The sequence below is a fragment of the Trichosurus vulpecula genome, chromosome 4 (assembly GCF_011100635.1).
Source record: "Trichosurus vulpecula isolate mTriVul1 chromosome 4, mTriVul1.pri, whole genome shotgun sequence".
In the NCBI taxonomy this organism is placed as follows: domain Eukaryota; kingdom Metazoa; phylum Chordata; class Mammalia; order Diprotodontia; family Phalangeridae; genus Trichosurus; species Trichosurus vulpecula.
In genome coordinates, this window is record NC_050576.1 from 53,253,822 (window position 1) to 53,276,034 (window position 22,213).

A 22,213-nucleotide genomic window follows, 5' to 3' on the forward strand; every position below is an offset into this window, starting at 1 on the left:
AAAAATCAAGACAGCAGCCTCAAAATCATCTCACAATATAGGATGGAGATGGTCTGACTTTAAAGCAATTCACATGAAAAGTTCTAGGGATTTTAATTAACCACAAACTCAACGTGATCATGTTGTGGTTACTAAAGAAGTCTAGGAAGTCTTTGATTTCCTTAATAGAGACATACTGTACTTATTACAAATGATTTAGTGGAAAAGACACAGACCTGAAAGCAAGGAGATCTGGATTCTGGTCCCAGTTTTCTCACTTGTTTGACCTTGAACAAAAGACAACCTCTTTGCCCTTTAGTTTCCTTTATCCTTAAAATAGGCAACTAGGTGGCACAGGGGATAGAGTACCAGAGCGGGATATGTCTTCTGAGTTCAAATCTGGCCTCAGATACTTATTAGCTGTATGACCCTGGACAAGTCACCTAACCCTGTTGGCCTCAGTTTCTTCATCCATAAAATGGGCTGGAGAAGAAAATGGCAAACCATTCCAGTATCTTTACCAAGAAATCCCAAATGATGTACTGAAGAGTTGGGACCCAGCTGAAATACAACTGAACAACAAAAATTCTTTTAAAAAAAGCAAAGTATTTGGCCTAAACAATTTCAAGGACCATTTCTACATCTAATAGTCTACAATACTAGTAAAGACTTTCACTCCAAAATGCACTGGTCAGATGGTTTGGTAGTATTAGATCCAGTTCTTGAGGCATATTTTCCACTGGGACAATAACAAACTAGTCAGTATCTAGACATAATTTAGCAAGATAATGAAACTTCTAGGAATGGTGTTAAGTGAATAGCCATTGAAGGAATTAGGGATGCTTAGCCTGGAAAAGATAAGTCTAATGCTAAGATGCTTAAGCATGTGGACTGGCACATGGGTAAATGGATTAGACTAATTTTATGCTGCTCTAGAGTTTAGGACTAGGATTAGTAAGTGGAATTAGAGGGATGCAGATGGAATGTGCTACCTTACAAAGCATTAAATTCCCAGTCTCAGGAAGACCGCATGTTTACAATCCAAGATTAGAATCATAGTATCACAGGATTTAGAGCTGGGCGTTTGTCTTTAAGCTGATATAGTCAAACTTCTAATCCAATGCAGGAATTTCTTCTGTAACTATTTTGAGAAATGCTCATTTACCCTACATTTGACAATTTCCAGTGACAGGGAGCTCACTGCATTCCAAAGCATTCCATTTTTGCAAGGCTCAAGTTGTTGACTTCGTTTTCCACACTCTGAACAGAAACCTATCTCTGAAATTTTCACCCATTGATCATAGTTCTACCATTCATAGTTATACATAATATATCTAATTCCTCTTCCATATTAATAGACTTTCAGATATTTGAACACACCATGACTTCCCTAAATCATGTCAAGAACATAGAACAGATTCCGTCGATGACTGGGAAACCAAACTGAGTAACCTCTGGAATCCCTCTGACTCTCAGCTTATAAAAATCTTTGACAATTTCTATCCAGAACCCCCTTCTTTATCAAACATGAAAATGCATCTAGTAGTCTAAGTGTATAGTTTTCCTGTTTGCAAATTTCAAATTTTCTTTATATTAATCATCCTTGTTCTGGATTTGGGTATGAAATTATATAAAAATATTTTCCACATATTCTGCATATAATTCAGAGGGGGAAACCCCCTTATAAAAAGAATGCCAACTCCTAATCTTAGATGTTTATAGATTGTACTCCTAAATGATTTCAACTTTCCCTTTGTTAGTACGCATGCCAGGCATATGCCTGCTGTATTCAATTCAGTTCAATTCACTAAGCCTTGAGTAAATACTTGCTTTATTCAAGACACTATGTTAGGAGATAGAGAGACAAAGACAAAAATGAAAGTCAATCCCTGTCCTTGAGGTACTTACATTTTACTGGCAGGCTACGAGATGTGCACAGATAAATCAATGACATTTTTTTAGCTGGAAGCTTTTCTATTTCCCCAAAATCTTCCATATGACTTTGCATGTTTAAATGAAAATTAGAGCATATATTAGGCTTCTGTCAAGATTTTGAATGTTGTTTTCTATGGAAAAGTCCACCAAATGTGCTCTTTGTTTAACAGGCACCATTGCAGTTTTGTTTTTGCATTATAAAAGTATTGGAGCTTTACTTTCATCGTCTCAGAGTGACTCCCTGGAAACAGAGAGTGACAAGAGTCCTGAACAGGAGGAAATTGTGATCTCCTCAGTTGTGTCTGTCTCAATCAGTGCAAAGCCATCTGCACTCTACCAGCTTGAGAAAATCACATTTACATTAAGTCATGTAAAGGTAAGTTGTTTATGCCATGTTGGGGCATGCTGGTCAATATATCTAGCTAATCTATGTATTTATAGCTATCCATCTATATATCTACTTGTTATAAATATATTCTTATATATTTTTTATAAATACATATATAGAGGAGAGGAGAGGGGAGAGGGAAGGAGAGAAGAAAGAAAGGGAGAGGGAGGGGAGAGGTAGAAGGAAAGGGAGAGGGGGTGGAAGAAGGAAAGGGAAAGGGAGAGGGAGGGAGGAGGAAATGAGACAGAGAGAGACAGAGACAGAGACAGAGACAGAGACAGAGACAGGGAGAGAGAGAGAGAGAGAGAGAGAGAGAGAGAGAGAGAGAGAGAGAGAGAGAGAGAGAGAGAGAGAGAAACTTCTAAAACTAAGCAGACTTCAGTTTTGTGTTAAGGATCTTGTTTCCTTAGAAAGTCACTTTTTCCTCAAGAAAATGTGTTATGTATTACAAGAAAATGTGAAGTCGTAGGGTCTTGTTGAAATATATCACTTTCATAGGAAGGGAATTCATGTGCCTTGTTTCCAATTGGTATGTCACACAGGACTTTGAAAGTGTTTGGGCCTGGTTATAAATAAATTCACCAAAGAGATTAAGTAACAGTAGTCAAAGAATGTTTCATTGGAAAGTTAGCACAAATCCTTTTATTACTTTCCTTTGAACTTTTTTAACCTTCCCCCAAATAAAAAACACTATCTTTTTAAATTATTCTTTTACATCTTGAGATTGAATCCTCCAATGCCCTCAAAATTACCACCTCCAGCACAGACCTTGTTGTGTACCGCTCTCTGTTCAGGTGCTCTCATTGTCCTTTTCCCAGGGATTTTGGAATGAGTTTCCTCCCAAGTCAGTGAGTGCTGCTCACTTGAGGTGTTCCAGAGAATTTTGGATGGACACTTAGCAATTATGTTACAGAGGGGATTGTTGTTTAGGGATACATTGGGCTGGGTGGCACCTAAAGGCCCTTCCAACCCTAAGATTCTACAATGACATTACAGTCTACATATGATGGCTCTACTGTCATTGATGAAGAAAATAGTTGCTTCCCAGATCAAAAGCCATAGGCATCAGCCCTTCAGCCTTCCTGGTTATGCTTCACTCCACTTCCTCCTCCCATACCATCTTCTCGAGTCAACATTTACTAAATGCCCATTCTGTGCCAGACGCTGGGGATACAAAGAAAAAAAGAAACAAAAACATGCCTTGCCTCTGTGGCTATATCTTTCCACCACCACCCCTCCATTTCTGGAGTATGATCCAACTCTACTGTTGTTCCAGAAGGGGTACATCAAGTGACTTCTCTGTGGCCATAGTCACCAGCCTGTAATTTCCTGGAACAAAGTAGCTGTGCATGTATTGTCCCTCCCTATGATCATACAGTGAAGTGTTCTTGGGGACAGAAATTGTCTTTATATCTATATTTGTATTGCCACTACTTAGCACAGTGCTTGGCACCTAGTGAGCACTTAATGACTTTTATTCATTTTTCCATTCATGTATTTACAAATTAATTTTTCATATCTTTGTTGTTCTATTCATTTGTCATGAAAGACAGTAGAGGAGGGTGATGAGCCAGGCCCAGAACTGAATACTGGGAGGATGATTGGATTAGATTTGGGCAAATGTGCAGAGACAATGTGAAGAATAGCAAGATCGATGGATGACAAATGGGCACTGCCCCCCCATACTCTCTTGGTTCCCTCAATATGTCAAGGGTTCTAGAGCAACATATCCAGAACACTGGGTGGATTCATAGTGGAAACTTTATGGGAAGACACAGACAAGGAGTAGGTGTATTGTAATCTGCACCATGGGAGGGGATACCGACATTGATTGTCTTGCAAAAAACACAAGATGGAAGAAGCAGCAGAAGAGTGACAAGAACTACAAGGCCCAGTAGATCATCATTTTGATACTTTCGAGATTCATCATATACCCTCTACAGGAAGGCAGTGGTGGTACAGTGGAGAAAGCATTGAACAGAGTTGGAAAATCTCTTCTTTGGTCCCAGCTTTTCTGTTAACTGTGTGACCTTGGTCAGGACACTAAACTTATTTTTGGTCAGTTTCTTAATCTGTAAAATGAAGGGGCCAGATATGATGGCTTCTAAGATCCCCCCGACTCTAAATAAACAATGAGCCAGTACGAGCATTGCCCTTTCTATCACAGCGCAGATTCTTCTATAAAGTGAAGATCGTCATACCTACATCAAAGAGTTGTTTTAGGGATAAAATGAGATCATTTAGATAGAGGGCTATATAAATGGCAGTTATTATTTTTATTCCCTACTTCTCACATATGGAGTAGTGAAAATGTCTTGATTTTTCCAGGAGTCCTATTATAAAGGAACATCTTAGTACATGATTAAAATGTCTCAGTAAAGCCATATGGAGAAACTTGAAGTTGACCAATCATTCCCATACTTAATGGGGAAAAAAGATGCATTTGCTATAACAAAAGGGCCAGGCATGCCTATACACAAACAAAAATATGTCACCGAACATCAACAAACACATCTTACAGTGGAGAGAAACAAACTTGTGGAAAGTAAGTAAATAGGAATCAGCAACATTAAACATATTGTGGAACATCATGTTGAGAAAAAAAAGGTGTGAACAATTTCAGAAATGAAAACAGATTTTTCAGAAACAGAAAATCAGCCTTATTTTCTTCCAGCAATAACAGTAGAGTCTCAGAGTTAGGAGGAAACTTCAAGGTCAGCTGGTAGCTAACTTCTACCTGAACATGAATTTTCTCTTCTACCATTAAACAGTCAACAAGCATTTATTACGCACACACTATATGCTAGGCACCATGGTAAAGGTCATACACATAGGTAGACAAATGGTCACCTGACTTCTGCCTGAAGACTTCTAATGATCTGAAACTCCCTACTTCTCATTCAATTCTTGAATGGCTCTAGTTGTTAAGATGTTTCCCCCCTTCAATTAAGCTGCTTCTCTTTTACTTCCACCCCTTTGGCTCCTGGTTCTGCCCTCTGAAAAATTCAAATCCCTTTTCTACCCTAAAAGTATTTGAAGTCATTATTTCTCTCTCTCTCTCTCCCTCTCTCTCTCTGTCTCTCTCTCTCTCCTTTCTTCTCTAGGCCAAACATTCTATATGTTCAATTCTGTATGTCCATTCAGTATGTCCAGTTCTCATAGAGTGTGGTTTCAAGTCCTTTCACCACTCAAGTTGCCTTCCTCTAGGATCTTTTAATCTCTGCCCTGTAGTCCTTGGTTTACATTAGCTATATTTCTCTTAGAAATGTGGATAATTAAGTCAAAAACTTGATTTTTATTCTTTTCCCATTTTAAATAGAAAAAGGTTCACTTAAATAGGTTGGGATGGAGTCACCATAATTGCATCAGTGTCTTCTCACCTTTATCCTTTCTTCCAACATGATGCTAATTTTGTCCATTGCTTTAATTAGTAGATGATTTCATAGAAAGAGCTAATTCATGAGTGATTCCCACATCAGCAATGATTAATTTCGTGCCTGTTAATATATAATCAATTTCATTCCTTCTGATATATAGCCACGCTGTCTAACTCCAACCTGTTCCAATTCTTCTTAAACAAAATAATCATGATATGCAGACATGAGGCTTCTGAGTCATCTTACAGTCTTTGGTCTCTTTCATTTCTAATTCTCAAACCATTTTTTCCAACGTATTTTTCCTCACTGTTCTCCCCTGTGTCTGCCTTCTCAGGGAAGTAATTGAATATCAAAGTATGTATTGACTTAGTTTGGATAATGTTTTAAGTCCACCAAATTTTACTACATTTTCAGTAACAGATGTCAGGGCACAAGCTGCAAGCATCTTCATGGTGGGCCCCTTTCCTCGTTGTCCCTCATGGCCACTCTGAGGGAAAGTACCTAATCATTCCATGAAACAAGTTGTCTCCTTGCCCTGGAACACACAAACAATGAAAATCTTTTCTTCACCATGTTGAGAACTTTCAAGTCACCCTTGACCAAACACTCCACTCCAGTGCTTCATCTTGATATTGAGAAGATGCAAGTTTCTCAAAGGCTCTGTCATTGGATCTCATTGGATCCCAAGATCTGCCAGGCAGAAAGAGCTTAAAGTATTTTCTAGAAAGTTTTTTCTATAACCAACCTTGCTATTTGTACACAGACTTCTCCCCAGCAGGTTAGCCAACAGGTGAGGGATTCTTTGTCCCTGGCAACCCTTAAACAAGAAGTCAATCCTGGATGACCTCCTTTTGCTTCTGTAGTACTATGTAGTGACATAGCAAAAAAGGAGGAAAGGGAGAAGGAGGAAGAAAAGGAGGAGGAGGAGAAAGAGGAGGAGGAGAAGATGAAGGAGAAGGAGGAGGAGAACAAGAACGAGAAGAAAGAGGAGGAAGAGAGAAAGAAGAAAAAGAGAAAGAAGGTGGAGGAGAAGATGAAAGAGGAGGAGGAAGAGAAGGAGGAGGAGGAGGAAGAGGAGGAGGAGGAGAAAAGAGAAGGGAAAGGAAGGGAAGGGAAGAAAAAAGAAAAGAAAAAGAAACAGAGGCTGCTAAGAATAATATGGTTTTCTATGCTAGAAGTATTAATTTAACTATTAGTACTCAAAATGTGACATCTCTATCCAAATACCAGTGAGATGCTATGCTATGGGAGGAATTGAATCATCTTAATATTTATAATCTTATAAATAAAACAAGAGATCACCCTTCTTTTTGCAAATATTTGTTGGGTGCATACCATGTTACCTTTAAAGGAGCTAGGTGGTACATTGGATATTAGAGTGCCAGGCCTGGAAACAGGAAGACTTCCTGAGTTCAAATGCAGCCTCAGACACTAGCAAGTCATCTAACTAAATTTGCCTCAGTTTCTTAACCTATAAAATGATCTGGAGAAGGAAATGGCAAACCACTCCAGTATCTTTGCCAAGAAAATCCCAAATGGGGTCACAAAGAGTTGAACATAACTGAAAAAATGACTGAACACAACCATCTTACAACTGTTACTTATGCTTTTGAGTTTTTTAATGTTCAGTTTAAAGGATTAATATATTCCAAGATATTTATTATCCCAGCTTCCTCTGTGTATCATATCATTCATTCAACTTATTTATAAAATACTAATAAGGATGTAAAATGTTTCTGGGCACATATACAAGATTTTATCTTCTTGGGAGCATATTCTAAGAAGCAAATGTGAGGTCTTGAAGAGTAGGAGCTATTTTTTGCATTTCTTAGCATCCTTAATATTTGGCACAACTCTTGGCACACAGTAAGTACTTAATAAATACTGGTTGACTGATGCTTTAAAGATATCTTTTTGTGTGGTCTCATCATGTGATTTCATTGTTGTGAAGACTGACTGCTCCTGAAAATTCCTCCACTGCTGCAGACTGTCAACTTGTCTGCGATATGTAGTCTTAGAAACTTGCTTGGGGCTCCATGAGTTTGGGTGACTTGCCCATGGTCACATAGCTAGTAAGTTTCAGAGGCAGTACTTGGACGCAGGTATTCTTGACCCCACTGTCACCCTATCCATTATGCCATGTTGTCTCCAGGATATTTAAAATTATATGTCCTGACAAATTCAATACTTCTAAAACACAGCTTACTATCTCCCACCCCCCACCTCACAATCCACTCCCTCTTCCTAAATTATCTGTTTCTATATAGGGCAGCATGACCCTTTCAGTCACCCAGATTAGAAATTTCAGAGTTCCTCACCCCTCACTCTCCTTCACTCCATATATCCAATTGTCGAATCTTTTAGTTTTTACCTCCATGTCTTAAATCCATAACTTTTCTCAGCTCAAGCAGATACCAACTAGTTCAGGCCTTCATTACCTCTAATGGGGATTATTATTACAATAACCTCTTAATTGGTCTCCAGGTATTATCTCTCTTCTCCAATTCACCATCCACACAGTTGACAAAATGAGTTTTCTAAAGCATAGGTTTGACCATATCACTCTTCAGTAAACTTCAATGGCTCCCTGTTATTTCCAGGATCAAATATAAACTCCTCTGTTTGGAATTTAAAATCCTTTACTACCTGTCTTCAACCTCCCTTTCAAGGGTTATTTCATATTACTTCTTTTCACACACTCATCATTCCAACCGAACTGACTTTTTTATTCTTCTGCACACAGGATATCTCCCATCTCTTCTGTACCTTTGTGCCTAGAATGTGCTGCCTTATCACCTGTACTGCTTATAAACCCTAGTCTCTTTCAAAATTTGGCTATGTCCTCATCTGTTCACACACACTGTGATACTCTTTGAGGACAGGAATTATTTAATTTGTGTGTGTGTGCGTGTATTATATATGTGTGTGTGTGTGTATACATATGTATTACATGGTTGGTGGTTGTCCTCTGTTCTTGAAGAGGACCAAAATGCCATCTCTATGCTAGAGTCAAGTTTTACTGGTGAGTCCAACTGTCGCTGATCAGACCAATAAGAGCTCTCAGAATGCTCCACCACAGGTCAAGCACAAAGAGTCCATGTGAACATTTGGGATGGATTCTCTAAATCTGCGCATCTTGCATTTCTTTTGAGCTATTTCACATATATGTATTCATATAATATATCATTACATACATGTACACAAAACTTAGTTTGCCTTAGTTTTCACTTAGGTGCTTCATCTTAAGTATCTAACTCAATGCCTGGCACATAATAGTTACTTCATAAATGGAAGCTGATTGATAATATTCTACAGAAATAAATTATATTTTATTCTCATCTATATGTCTAAAATACAACAGACCAACACAACATGGAAATCTTGCAAAGGACTCTGAAGCACAACACATTACCAACTCCACATAGACATGTACATACGTAACCCAAACACACACACACACACACACACACACACACACACACACACACACGCACACACACACACAGAGTACAGAGTAAAAGGACAGGAAATTTAATGAAAAAATGTAACATCCAAAGTACCACTACAGAAAATTCATTGATTTAAGTGCTTCAAAATTCAAGTATTATTAGCAACTTCATGGGTCAGGTGTCAGAAAGACCATTGGCAATGGAATGAACATGAACATGTAGTCTTTGTATAAAGTTCAATATTTTTATTTTTGCTCATAAGGAAGTAGTCATCTTGCCTGGGTTTAGGATTCCTAGAGTAACCCATTCACTTGAATAAGAATGCTCTTAGATTTGGAACTCTGAGTAGGAATCCTATTTGTTGGGCTAATTCCTTCACTTCTCTTATATTTGGAATTTTTAAAGGATATTTAAGATGTTTCAGAGTCCATCCCCCAAATTCATGCAGCATGCTTCTCAGCCAATTCTTTTCCTAAAACCAAATGGATTATATTTTTGAGAAATTTAATCCAAGAAAATTCTTTGATAAAAATAATGAGGAAGAGCAATAATTTAGAAAGTGATGAGCACAAAAACATGAACGCAGAGTAGAAAGAACAGATGAAGTGGGAAAGAGCAAATGTGTGATTCGAGATAAGGCCTTAAATTGATCTTAGTTTAAACATCTTCAAAATGGTAATAATAATATTTACCACCCTACTTCCTCATCTCCTTTCTCATCCCCTCCTTCATCTTTTACTTTCTCTTCCTCTTCTTCATCTGCCTCCTCTTTCTCCATCTTTGTTGGTAACTTATCCTGCTATAAGTCTATTAACTCCTTAAGGTCAAGACCAGTTTCTTATCTGATTTTTTAATCTTCTGTAGGACTGCATACAATAGGTGCTTGAAAATTATTTTCTTTATTAAATTATTGTTTTATTGTCTTGAAAGATGTGATGTCACCATGGGCATGTGATCTTAGAATACACCTTCTTACTCAAGGTCAACTTCAATGACGTGGATTTTACAAAATACGTTTTGAAGTGGGACTTCACGTAACCTAAAAGCTGCAGAGGAGTGGGTGTAAATGGGTCAAGAAGACCCAATGAAATCACAACTCCATCGATGTCATAGAATATAATAGTGTTGCATTTCAAATGTGCCAACAGTAAATGAGAAATTTCTTTTCTTTCTCCCTCAATAAAACAGTACACTTCTTTTTCAGCCTAGAGAGAAGGATAGCAGTGAGTGTGCCTTTTGGAACTATTCAAGTGATACAATGAATGGCAGCTGGTCTACAGAAGGCTGTGAACTGATGCATTCCAACTCTACTCATACCTCATGTAAATGCAATCATCTGACACATTTTGCTATTCTGATGTCTTCAGGTGCTTCTATTGTAAGTGAATTGGGGAGTTTTACCATTTAGTATCAAGATAAGACTTGTAGGTGGGTTTTGGTTGTTTTTTTTTTCAGTGTTCCTAAAGAGAATATATCTTTGATTTCATCTTGCCTCCCTTCCTTTGGTAAATTCACCATGTAAATTCTACAGAATAAGATAACCTTGCATTTACGCCTACACATTCCTAGAGCCTTATGTCCAGGATGTATTTCATCAATGACGTAATAACCTATTCCAGATTTCTTTGTTTTAAATGCCAGTCAGATTTTACTTAGCCTGCGTCAGTAAATTACTGCCTTGTTGGGGCTTTATTGGGTTTATGATTGAACTCCTATAATGCTTTCCTTACCCTGGCAAAAAAATTACTATTAAGACAATGTAACTAATTATTTGCATGTGTATGCATGTGTGTACATATGTGTATATGTATACACACATGTGGTAATGGATAGAGGAATGGACCTAGATTCGGGAAGACCTGAGCCCTACCTCAGCTACTTACTAGCTGTTGTGACCCAGGACGAGTGACTTAACCATTCTCTGCCCCAGTTTCCACTTGTGTAAAATGGGGATAATAATAGTACTAACCTCCCAGGGTTGTTATGAGAATAAAATATGGTAATAAAATATGGTAAAGCACTTTGCAAACCCTAAAGTACTATTTAGTTGCTGGATATTATTATTGCAATGCCTCTGAAACACTAATCTACATACGTATAAGGAAAATTTGTGTGCATGTGTTTGTATACACTTATTTGTATACACACAGAAAGAGAGGGAGAGAAAGGGAGAGAGGGAAGGAGGCAGAGGCATGCTGCATGACTTAAGCTTTAAAGTCGTAAAGACCAGGGGTCAAGTCCTGTATATGACATTGACATTTGACATTGATTAGCTTAAAAAAAAGCTAAATGACCATAATCAAATCACTTGATCTCTCAAGACTTCAGGTAACACTCTCCCAAACCCTTACAGATGATTTATTGCTTTATAAGGAGGTAAGGAGTTTCTACACTGTGAGTTCCCCCATACCCATGAAACTGCTACTTTGGTGGCCCCAAAATTCAAGTGTAGGTTTGGATGTGAATATATATGCACTGGAATAGTGCTTTCTGATTCATAGATAAATATTCATCAGAAGTGATTTTTTTACATTTCACAAATTGTATCATAAGCTAAATTAGAATAGAGGAATATCTCTGCCAATATTTAGAATCTATATTTGGGTATCACACATGACCAACTAAATCTTTCCCAAACTGATGTGCAGGCAAATATTACAAAAGTTCTTTTTGCTGGATACCAAGTAGCCAGAGCAACCCCACTTTCAGGATATATTTTCCTAATTACAAATAAATAAATAAGCAAACCAATTTCAAAGTCTTTGAGCTATACTAATTATGTTTAATATTCTATATGCTTAGTATCCCTAATAACTTTATTCAGCGTGTTTTGAATGAATCCCTGCTTGGTTTTAAAAAAAAGAAAAAGGAAAAATGTTTTTGCAACATTTTGTGAATTCAATTAAATTAGCAGCGTCCCAGATATTTACTAATAAATTGTTTTAGAATTGTAAAGAAATAAGTTATTGAAACACTAGGTAGCATTTAGATAGCACTGGATTTACAGTGCTTTACACAAGTTATTCTGTTTGATACTCGTAACAACCCCGTCAGATAAGTGGTATTATTTTGCAGATGAGGAAAATAAGGTTGAGGGAAGTTAAGTGAATTTCAGGGTCAGAAAGCAAAGTGTTGGGCTGGATTTGAACTGAGGTCTTCTTAATTCCAGGATCAGTGCTCTATCCACAGTACCACCCAAATGGTGGTGAAGATATCTTAAAATCATCATGCTAATTCACATCATAGGCAACCAAAAAAATGCAAACACTAATTTTCATGCTGCTTAAGGTCTGTGTGATTTATAACTGATTTCCACCATATAAAAGCCTGTCAAAGTACCAAAATGTTTCTCATCTAAGTGAATGTTCATTCTCCACCAACTGACTACTTTGATTAATGTTTCGCAAAAAAGGAGGTTCACCATAGGTTGAGGTTCCAGTGACAAGCAACTGAGTTAATCTCTTAAGAGTTTTCTTATTTTTGGTCTTTAGGGTATTAAAGATTACAATATTCTCACAAGGATCACTCAACTTGGAATAATCATTTCGTTGGTTTGCCTCGCCATGTGCATTTTCACCTTCTGGTTTTTCAGCGAAATTCAGAGCACAAGGACAACCATTCACAAGAATCTTTGCTGCAGCCTCTTTCTGGCAGAGCTTGTTTTCCTTGTTGGAATTAACACAAATAGTAATAAGGTAAGTCTTTGGTATTTTCTAGTTTTTTAACTTCCTACTAGCTATTGGCTAGGGACATTGACTTCATTTGCCATCCCCATGAAGCAATTACAGAATATGATTCCCCCCGCCAACTATCCCTTTCCTTGGCCCTACAATTCTTGCCAAAAGTCAGAATCAAATGGAGGGAGAATACTATAATTTGGTAGTGTCAGTATAATTATTGACCCATTTCTGTTTAAATCTTTAGCAAAAATCCCATCAGTGTTGCGTATCTTTGGAAATGAGCTTCAAATTTTGTCTACACAAAAGTAACACCTTCTTAGCTCATAGGATCATAGAGCTAAAGGTGGATATCCCTCAAAAGTCAAGTTGTTCGACTTATTTTACAGATGAGAAAACTGACTCTATATCTTTTAATATTAAAATTCATTTTAATGTTTGTAAAGCATATTCCATACAACAGCTCTGTGAGGGTGGTCATACAAGTACTATGGTCCCCATTTTCAGTTGAGGAAACTGAGGCTTTGATTCCCTAAGTTTCTTAACCAGAATCACACAGTTAGATAGACAGACATAGATGCTAGACACATACATAAATGCAAAGATAATAGATACATGGATACATAGATGTGGCAGCATTAGAATCCAAGTCTTTGGGTCCCTGGTCTACTGATCTTTCTATTAGGTCACTATGTTTCAGAAGCTGTAAAGAGAAGAGTGGATCAAGGCAGAACTTTTGCTGGAACTCAACAACTGAAATTGGCTTTCTTAGGGAAAACATAATCCAGGTTGATAACAATTTCCTCAGTGCTTCCACATGTCAGATTACAAGACCCTTCCCTCCCTTACAAATCTAAAATCCTCCAGGAACAATTGAATACCTTTATCTTCCTAGTTTCTCTTTAACCCTAGCATCCTGGGTAATTCTAGAGCTTAAAGGCACCTCAGAGTCCATCTATCTGCACCTCTCATTTCACACATATGGAAACAAGGGTCTGAGAGGTTAAGTGATTTTCACAGCATCACATAGTTGGTAAATGACAAAGCAAAGATCTGAACAAAGAATCTAGATTTTAACTGACAGCTAGCCCTCGGCAGGTTTTTATTTGAAGAAAAAATTCTTAACAATTAGTCCTTAATACATCAGAGAGCCTCTCTTTTGCTGGTGCTTGGCCACACACACACACACACACACACACACACACACACACCCAGAGCTTTTTTTCATCAGAAACAAAACAGTTAACTTTTCTCAGATAATATCATTAATGATCATTCCTTGAGTATCCTCTTTGAAATGTCTAATTTGTTCAGTTGTTTCAGACTCTTCATGACCCCATTTGGGTTTTCTTGACAAAAGTGCTAGAGTGGTTTGCCATTTCCTTCTCTAGCTCATTTTACAGGTGAAGAACTGAGGCAAACAAGGTGAAGTGACTTGCCCATGTTCACACAGCTAGAAAGTCTCTGAGGCCAGATTTGAACTCAGTTGAGTTGAAGATGAGTCTTCATAACTCCAGACCTGGTAATCTATTGACCTAGCTGCCCAAGAAAAGTCTAAGCCTGGATCTAAAGACATTGCCAATTAAGCATCCTCTATCAACAAAGTAGAGAGTATAGAGAGAGTTTAGAAAGCAAAAGACGGTCTTAAGGGATTTTAGCATTTAGATGAAAGAAAAAGGAAGAGGAAATGGAGATGTTTGACATCACATAGATAAATAGCCAGTTAATTGAAAACTAAAAGATGTAGACAATCTTTCAATCAACAATAATTTGAGGTCAGCAATTGGGAAATGCCATTAAAGCATTTTTTTTGAAATCTCTCACAATATTCTTGCTGACAAGATGACGAATTATGGGCTAGAGTACAGTTTGGCAGATTTAGAACATGAAGAAAGATTGACCGTAAAGTGCAGTTATTAAGGGGTTAACATCAACATGAAGGGAGTTTTCTAATGGAGGACTCCAATGGGTATCTCCTAGATCTTATATTATTCAATATTTTTGTAAGTGATGTAGATAAAAGCATAGGTAATATATTCATCAAATTGTCTAATGATACAAACCTAGAAGAGAGAGGTATCAACACTGAATGACAAGGATCCAAAAAGATCTTGACAGGTTAAAATGATGGGCCACATCTAATGAGATTAAATTTAAGAGGTATAAATATAAATTCCTTCACTTGGCTTTAAAATATCAGTTCTACAAATATAGGATGGAGGAGGCATAGCTAGAGAGTGATATGTGAGGTAAGGATCTGAGAGTTTTAGTATACTGCAAGCCCAATATGGCAGCCAAAAAAAAAAAATCAAAACCACAACCCTAGCATAATCTTGGGACCCTTTAAGAAAGTCATAATCAGAATAAGAAAAGTGACTCCTAATGGCCTTTCTTCTGGTCAGGCTCCATTGGGAGTATTTTGTTCCAATCTGGACACTTCATTTGAAGAGCAGCTTTAACAAACAAGTATGTCTCTAGGAGAATGCAAATGGTGAGAAAGGAGTGGGCATTGTGACATTTGAGGATAGACTGAAGGAACTAGGGATGGCTAACCCTAAGAGGAGAAGATTTAGTACATGTGTAAGTGCTGTCTTCAAGAATATGAAGAGTTGACTTGGGAGTGGATTAGATCATTTTGTTTAGTCCCAGAGGAGAGACTGACAAGCAATGGGTTGAAGTTGCAGAGAGGCAAAATTCAGCTTAATGGAAGAAGGGGAAATAAACAAAAACAAAAAACAAAACTTCCTAACAGAACTTTACAAAAATGGGATGTGCTGACTTGAGAGATAGTGAGTTTCCTTCACCAGCAGTCTTCAAGCAAAAGCTAGATGGCCACTTGTGAAAGATGTTATAGAAGGAGTTATCATTAGGTTCAGAGATTGTACTCACTAACCTCTGATATCCTTCCTAAGCTAGAGAGTCTATGACTATGGCCAACCCAACACATCTGACTTTATTACCATCTGTGTCACCTTGGTCAAGTCATTCCAACTCTTTGGGTCTCAGTTTCTTCATCTGTAAAATGAGGTTGTTTAACTGAATGATTAAGGCTTTGTGGTATAGGACTTGGAGCCCTGAATTTGGAATCAGGAACAACTTAGTCAAAACCCACCTTGGACAAATAATAGTGATATGACCCTAGGCAAGTAATTTCAATCGTATGAGCCTCAATGGCTCTTCTTTAAAGTAGAGAATATAATGACATGTTCCCAGTAGGGTTATTTGTGGAATCAAATGACAAAATGTATTAAAGTATTTCACAAATCTTACAGAGCTATATGAATGTCAATTATAATGATGATATGTGACCCTAGTCAGGTTTCTTAATCTCTTAGTGATCCCAGACCATTCTCCAAAACTATAAATTGTAGAATAAATGCTAACCTGTATTGGTAAAGGAAGTTTCCTTACCTGGAAGTTCTCTATAACAATGAAATTGCAGATTCAGTTCCTTTTCCTGTAATGAAGATCCAGCAGTACCAGCATCTCCTCTAAGATCCTTCCAGGATTAAATCCTTTGATCTTCGAATATTTTTACAAAGTTAAAGTGCCTTCCTAACTGTTAAATTCTTTTTTACATAAATTTATTATATTTTTAATTTATGGAATAAAACAAGCATTTCTAACTTAAATTCATACAATCATGCTGCCAAGTGGCATAGTTAGGGAAAGTTATGCTCTACAATACTAGTGAAATTTTGTTTATGACTTCCTTTCTTTGGTTGATTTCTAGCTCTTCTGTTCAATCATTGCTGGATTGCTACATTATTTCTTTCTAGCTGCCTTTGCATGGATGTGCATTGAAGGCATCCACCTCTATCTCATCGTTGTTGGCGTCATCTACAACAAGGGATTCTTACACAAGAATTTTTATATCTTTGGCTACCTCAGTCCAGCTGTGGTGGTTGGATTTTCAGCAGCCCTAGGATATAGATACTATGGAACAACAAAAGTGTAAGTAATTGCTGTTTCTTTGAAGTGTTTGCTATCATCATAGACAGCTTTGGAGGGGGAAAGACTGCTAATTTCCCTTTGCTTGCTCACATTCAACATATTTACAACCAGAAGTCATACCTAGGAGGATGTTCTGGTACACCCATCAAATTCCTTCCCCTTCTCTTCATTGGAAGTAGCTAGTGTGCTGGCACACCTTTCTGGGCACGTCTGTAATTATAAATGTTACATGTTACTCACTTTTGTTTTCCTTAGGATAGGCACTAGATCTGTGGTTTCCTAAAGGAACTCCCAAGAATGGAAGCTCCTTCTACCAATCAATCAGTCCATCAGCAAATGTTTTTAAGTGCCTACTATCTGCCAGGCACCAGGGATACAAAAAGATACAGAGACAATACCTATCCTTAAAGAGCTTACAGTCTAACAGAGGAGACAATATGTGAACATACACACACACACACACACACACACACACACTCACACACATATAATATATTACATGTTATATATATAACAAATATAAAACAAAATATATAAAATAAATGTATAAAATAGAAATAGGAAAAAGATGGAAGGAACAGGAATTGAGGGGTTGAGGGAGAGGTCCTGGAGAAGGTGGGATTTAGTTGGGATTTAAAGGAAGCCAGGAAAGTCAGTAGTTAGAGCAGAAGAGAGAGAGAGTATTCCAGGCATGGGGGATAGCCAAAGAAAATGCTCAGAGCTGAAAGATAAAGTGTCTTGTACATAGAACGAGCATCCAGGACGTCCACATCACTGGATGGATGGGCACATGTTGGGGAGTAAGGTATAAAAAGATTGGAGGGAAAGGTGGGGGGGCAGATAAGTTTGAATGACAAACTGACAAACAAAGCATTTTGTATTTGCTCCTGGAGGCAAGAGGAAGCCATTGGAATTTATTGAAAAACAGTGCAGGTTAACATCTTCTTTAGAACTTATGGTTCAAGGGAGTTGCTTGAGGCTCTGAGAGGTAAAATCACTTGCTCAGGGTTACACAAATAATATTTGTCAGAGGCATGACTTTAATCCTTGTATTCCTCTACTCTTCACCAGCTTTCTCTCTCTCTTATGCCATACTACCTGTCCGAAATAGTTTATTGGGACTTTTAGGAAGTACCAAGTATTTATATTTTTCAATGTCATGCAGTATAAAATATAAGAAGCACATATATCTTGATCTGTATCTATGTCATCTATATCTATTTTTATTTTATTTTTACTTTTCAGATGTTGGCTCAGCACAGAAAATAACTTTATTTGGAGCTTTATAGGACCAGCATGTCTCATCATTCTTGTACGTATATTTTATTTTTTTTTAAATTTGAGTAATCACAAGCTTCTTAATAATTACTATCATTATCCTAAGGACAGCCATGTGTAAAAACAAAAGAAAAGCAAGGATATTTCTGATCATTACTTATCATTCTGCCTTTTAAAGCTGCTCGTCAGAAAAAAACGATATTTGACAAAGGTCATTTCATTTTATTCTTTCCCTTTCTGTCTTTTGGGGGGAATGGAATAGACAAGAGGGAATCATTTCTAGCTTATAAGGAAAAGCATTTTCCTGCTGTGGTATCTCAGCATTATGCAGGAAGAAATGGCTACAGGGAGTATGCCAACTGACTGGTAATCTGGCATTTGGGATGTTACGTTACTTAATCTTTTATTGATGATCGGTCATCTCTGAAGATTAGACTGTCATCTCTACAGTTTTATCATTCCTGTGTACCCTGTCATCATAAAAGCTATTTGATACTAAATTGCAACGTCAGAGACAAGAACCCGCTATTTCTCATGGGTAGACAAGTCATCTGCTGATAGGCCTATTTTCGGCTGGAAAGAGGGCCTTTTAATTCTTATTGGAAGTGGTTTTCAACCTGCAAATTTGGCAGGTATTATGTGTTCCATTCCAAATAAAGATATTTTTATATGTCTCAAGAGCATTTCTAAGTGCTAGAAGTTTTCAGCATCCATTCTGACTATAATAGTCTGTCAATGAATACGGGAAGTCTGACAATAATTAGGGAATGACATGATCATCAGGAAAGGCACAGACTTTGGTCCGTGTCTTTTGGAGTGATGGCTATCTTTTTACATTCTTTTCTCATTCCCTCTACTGCTGTATTGTTCCATTTGAAGGGAGGCAGATACTGGTAAAAAAAAAAATATGGTGATTAGTGAAATGCTTCATAATTAGGAAATTATATTTTAAAATGCAGCAAATATCACTTCTCAAATGTGACTGTGTGAACAGAAGTTCTGCCTGACATTTGGATGGGGGCAGGGGAGGAGAGAAAGGGGAGGCAGGTTGTCTAGACCTGTGATTTCACCAGTTTAGAGGAATCCTGTTGTAAAAATTCCCCTCATCACTCAAGACCATGAAGTTTTCTGTAACCAATAGTCTTAGAGATTTCGTGGGGATTTAAGATGTTAAATTATTTTGATCATAGATTGGCATTTAAAGCCAGAAGGGACCTTAGAGGTCATTTAGTCTAGTTATCTCATTTAACACATATTGAATAGAAGGCCAGAGAGGCTCAAGATCATGCAGATGTAGCAAGTAGCAGAGATGGGGCTCAAACCCAGGTCTTCTTATTCTAGATCCAGTCCTACTCCTGTTAACATGCACTGCCCCTCTTGCCTAGACTCACACCACTAGTATGTATCAGAGACAGGGTCTTTCTGTCTCTCTTAGCCACCACACCACACTGTTTATCATCTAATCCTTCCAGAATCAGAACAAACACCAGAAACCAAAAATGGAAATCATAACTAAATTTGGTTTATAGCAGAGCTTCTTAATATTTTTATGTGTCCCAATGCCTCTTAATTCTAATGCCTTCCCTCTGTTAATTATTTCCAATTTAGTATGTATATGTATACATATATATATATATATATATATATATATATATATCTTCATTCTATGTAGTCGTTTGTATGTTGTGTCTCCCGTTAGACCGTGAACTCCTCGAGAAGAGGGACTGTCTTTTTCCTTTCTTTGTATCCCCAGTGCTTAGCACAGTGCCTATTGACCAAATGCCTATTGACTAAATGATTGTAATGGATGCTTTTGATTTCAGTGAAGCCTATGGTCCCCTTCTCAGAATGGGGTTTTGTCATCTGCATTCTTAACTGAAAGAAGTATTCAAACTCAATTGAAGGTTAGTGAAAATTAAGATGTAACTTTCCCCAGGTTCATAGGCCCACTGGAATCTATCTACAGACTTGCCAAGATCCCCTATACCTCAGTAATTTTATGCATGTATACATATATGTATATATAAATATATGTATAATATAAACTATTGGTATATATGCATATACATGCTATACATATATCTATAAATATGTGTATTTACAATTATGTACATATATTCTTTCAGATACTCAAATGGAAAGATGTTTTTACAATCTTGAAAATTGCATTCTGAGCATTTAAAGGATTAGAAGCATCGGTTTGATTCGTCAAAAATTCAATTGAATCTATTATCTCATTGGTGTGGCTGTTTTCAAATGTGCAGACTGCAACCCAATCTAGCCTACCCAGCCTCTGTAATGCATCCATAAGTTTGTCAGAGGGGGTCAACCTAATGCATTGTGGGCTTTCTTGATTTCTCTATACATTAAAAGAATACTAATGGAGTACATATTCTGTCCTTTGTCCACCTTGCTATATGAACAGCCTTCCTTTTTTCTTGCTCATTCCCCCCTTTTATTATGATGTCTCTTATTCCACTTCTGCTTTGTTATTCTTTTATTTTCATTCTTGCAAGCATCTTCTTTTGTTTCAGGTTTTTTGAAGGAGCTCAGTGTACCTTAAAACTATCCACCAGAACCAGTATTCCAAAGCTTAATTTAGAGTAGGGGGAGAAAAGAGTTGAGAAAAAGAGTGGGATCCCTTAAAAGAAGCAGTGTTTTCATTCCCTAGTGAACCATAACAGGCAACATAACCTTCAAGTATAAATCAGTTGTTGCTGGCATTGTCCAAGTTTGTGTTTTGTCCCCAATCTAAGGGATGGATGTCATGGACTTCATAAATTTACTGATTACATGTAAGGCAACTGCTATTACAACTACTGAGTTCTCTATCAGATGACTACCATCATTTCTCCATAGAAAGTTTTCATTCTGTCCAAATAGGAAGAAACAAGCTTTGTATATGGTACTTACTGGCTCTTATGAATGAATCCCTGTGATATTTGTGTTTTGACATTACAAAGTAAAATGTCTTTGAGACATTCAATAGAATGATGAAGAACAAAGCTAGTTTGTGCTGATGGCTTCTGGACCTCGAAGTCTTTCCTTCCTATCCAACCACCCCCCAAATATCCAGGCTTCCTTTAATCCACTTCAGTAACTAAACTCTAACTACTCCCATGTTTCCCATCTGGAGTCTAAGCTCCATCCTCCTTTGATTTCTTGAGTGGTAACCCTGCTTCCTGAGGTGTTTGCTCATTAATATGAAGGATCTCTCTTAATTCTGAAGTGTAAACCAGTGGCCCAGTCGATCTTATCTGAGAATGATGCCTTTTGTCATTTTAAGATTGCAAACAGACATGAAAAGAAGCAGGTCATGCATTTGAAAGATGGGGTAGTACAAGAAAGAGGTTTGTAAACCTTTGTAAAGCAAGCTGCACACTGAAGATAATTTACACAATTTATTTCTTCCTTCTCATATTTCTAATCTTTATTACTGAAACAATTTTAACTATACTGCTGATTAGATCAAAGTATAGAAGTGTGAAGAAACAGTTTGTGAAAATAATTTAATTTTTAAAAAGAAACTGAAGTTTCTCATAAATTCTTTCAGCATTGAAGAATAGTATTTGCTTGACTGAGACAAATACTAATTAAGTGTTGGCCAAAAAAGACTATTAAAAAAATTAAGCATTCCTTTGAGTGTAAGTCATTGCCTCTGCAATCGAGCAGTTGTCTGTAAGATGATCCTCATCCCTTTTTAACTCTTGATCTTGCAGTTCCTTATGTTCTTCTCACCAAGTCTAGATTTTTTTCATTCCTTTTTACCATTCTGCGTATGTTGAGACCTAGCTAATTTACAACTCTAAATCCCTGATAATGTCAGCATTTGTTTTGTCATTATCACATGCACCCATGTATCTTTGTCCTCTCTCTGGTGATCCAGATCTTGGCCTAAATGTTCCTGCCCATCCCTGGTGACTCTAGCTCATGTCTTGTTTATAGTGTGTTGCAGCCTGTTCTTGGCCACTGTTAGCTCCCCATTGCCCATTGGGTTGGCCTCAATATGAATTCTTCAAAGATTGTAGTCTTCCATGACTCTAGCTTCATAACATCACCAGGAGACGATTAGTGTGATTATTCTAATAGATTAATTGTCGCAGACACATTTCAAGGTAGAGACGGAAGAGGCTGCAGCTAAAAGAGATTTTAATAGTCATCTTCTCGTTTTTCAGA

General features: G+C 37.3%; 1 protein-coding gene across 1 annotated transcript in view; it reads left to right on the plus strand.

Moving 5' to 3' along the window:
- Nucleotides 1-22,213, plus strand: part of ADGRL4 (adhesion G protein-coupled receptor L4) — a 141,047-nt gene that overhangs the window by 97,567 nt on the left and 21,267 nt on the right. Inside the window, exons 9-13 of the mRNA XM_036757737.1 lie at nucleotides 2,085-2,290; nucleotides 10,333-10,506; nucleotides 12,620-12,823; nucleotides 16,539-16,759; nucleotides 18,005-18,071. Coding sequence (XP_036613632.1) covers nucleotides 2,085-2,290; nucleotides 10,333-10,506; nucleotides 12,620-12,823; nucleotides 16,539-16,759; nucleotides 18,005-18,071 — 872 coding nt within the window. The remainder of the gene's footprint in view (nucleotides 1-2,084; nucleotides 2,291-10,332; nucleotides 10,507-12,619; nucleotides 12,824-16,538; nucleotides 16,760-18,004; nucleotides 18,072-22,213) is intronic.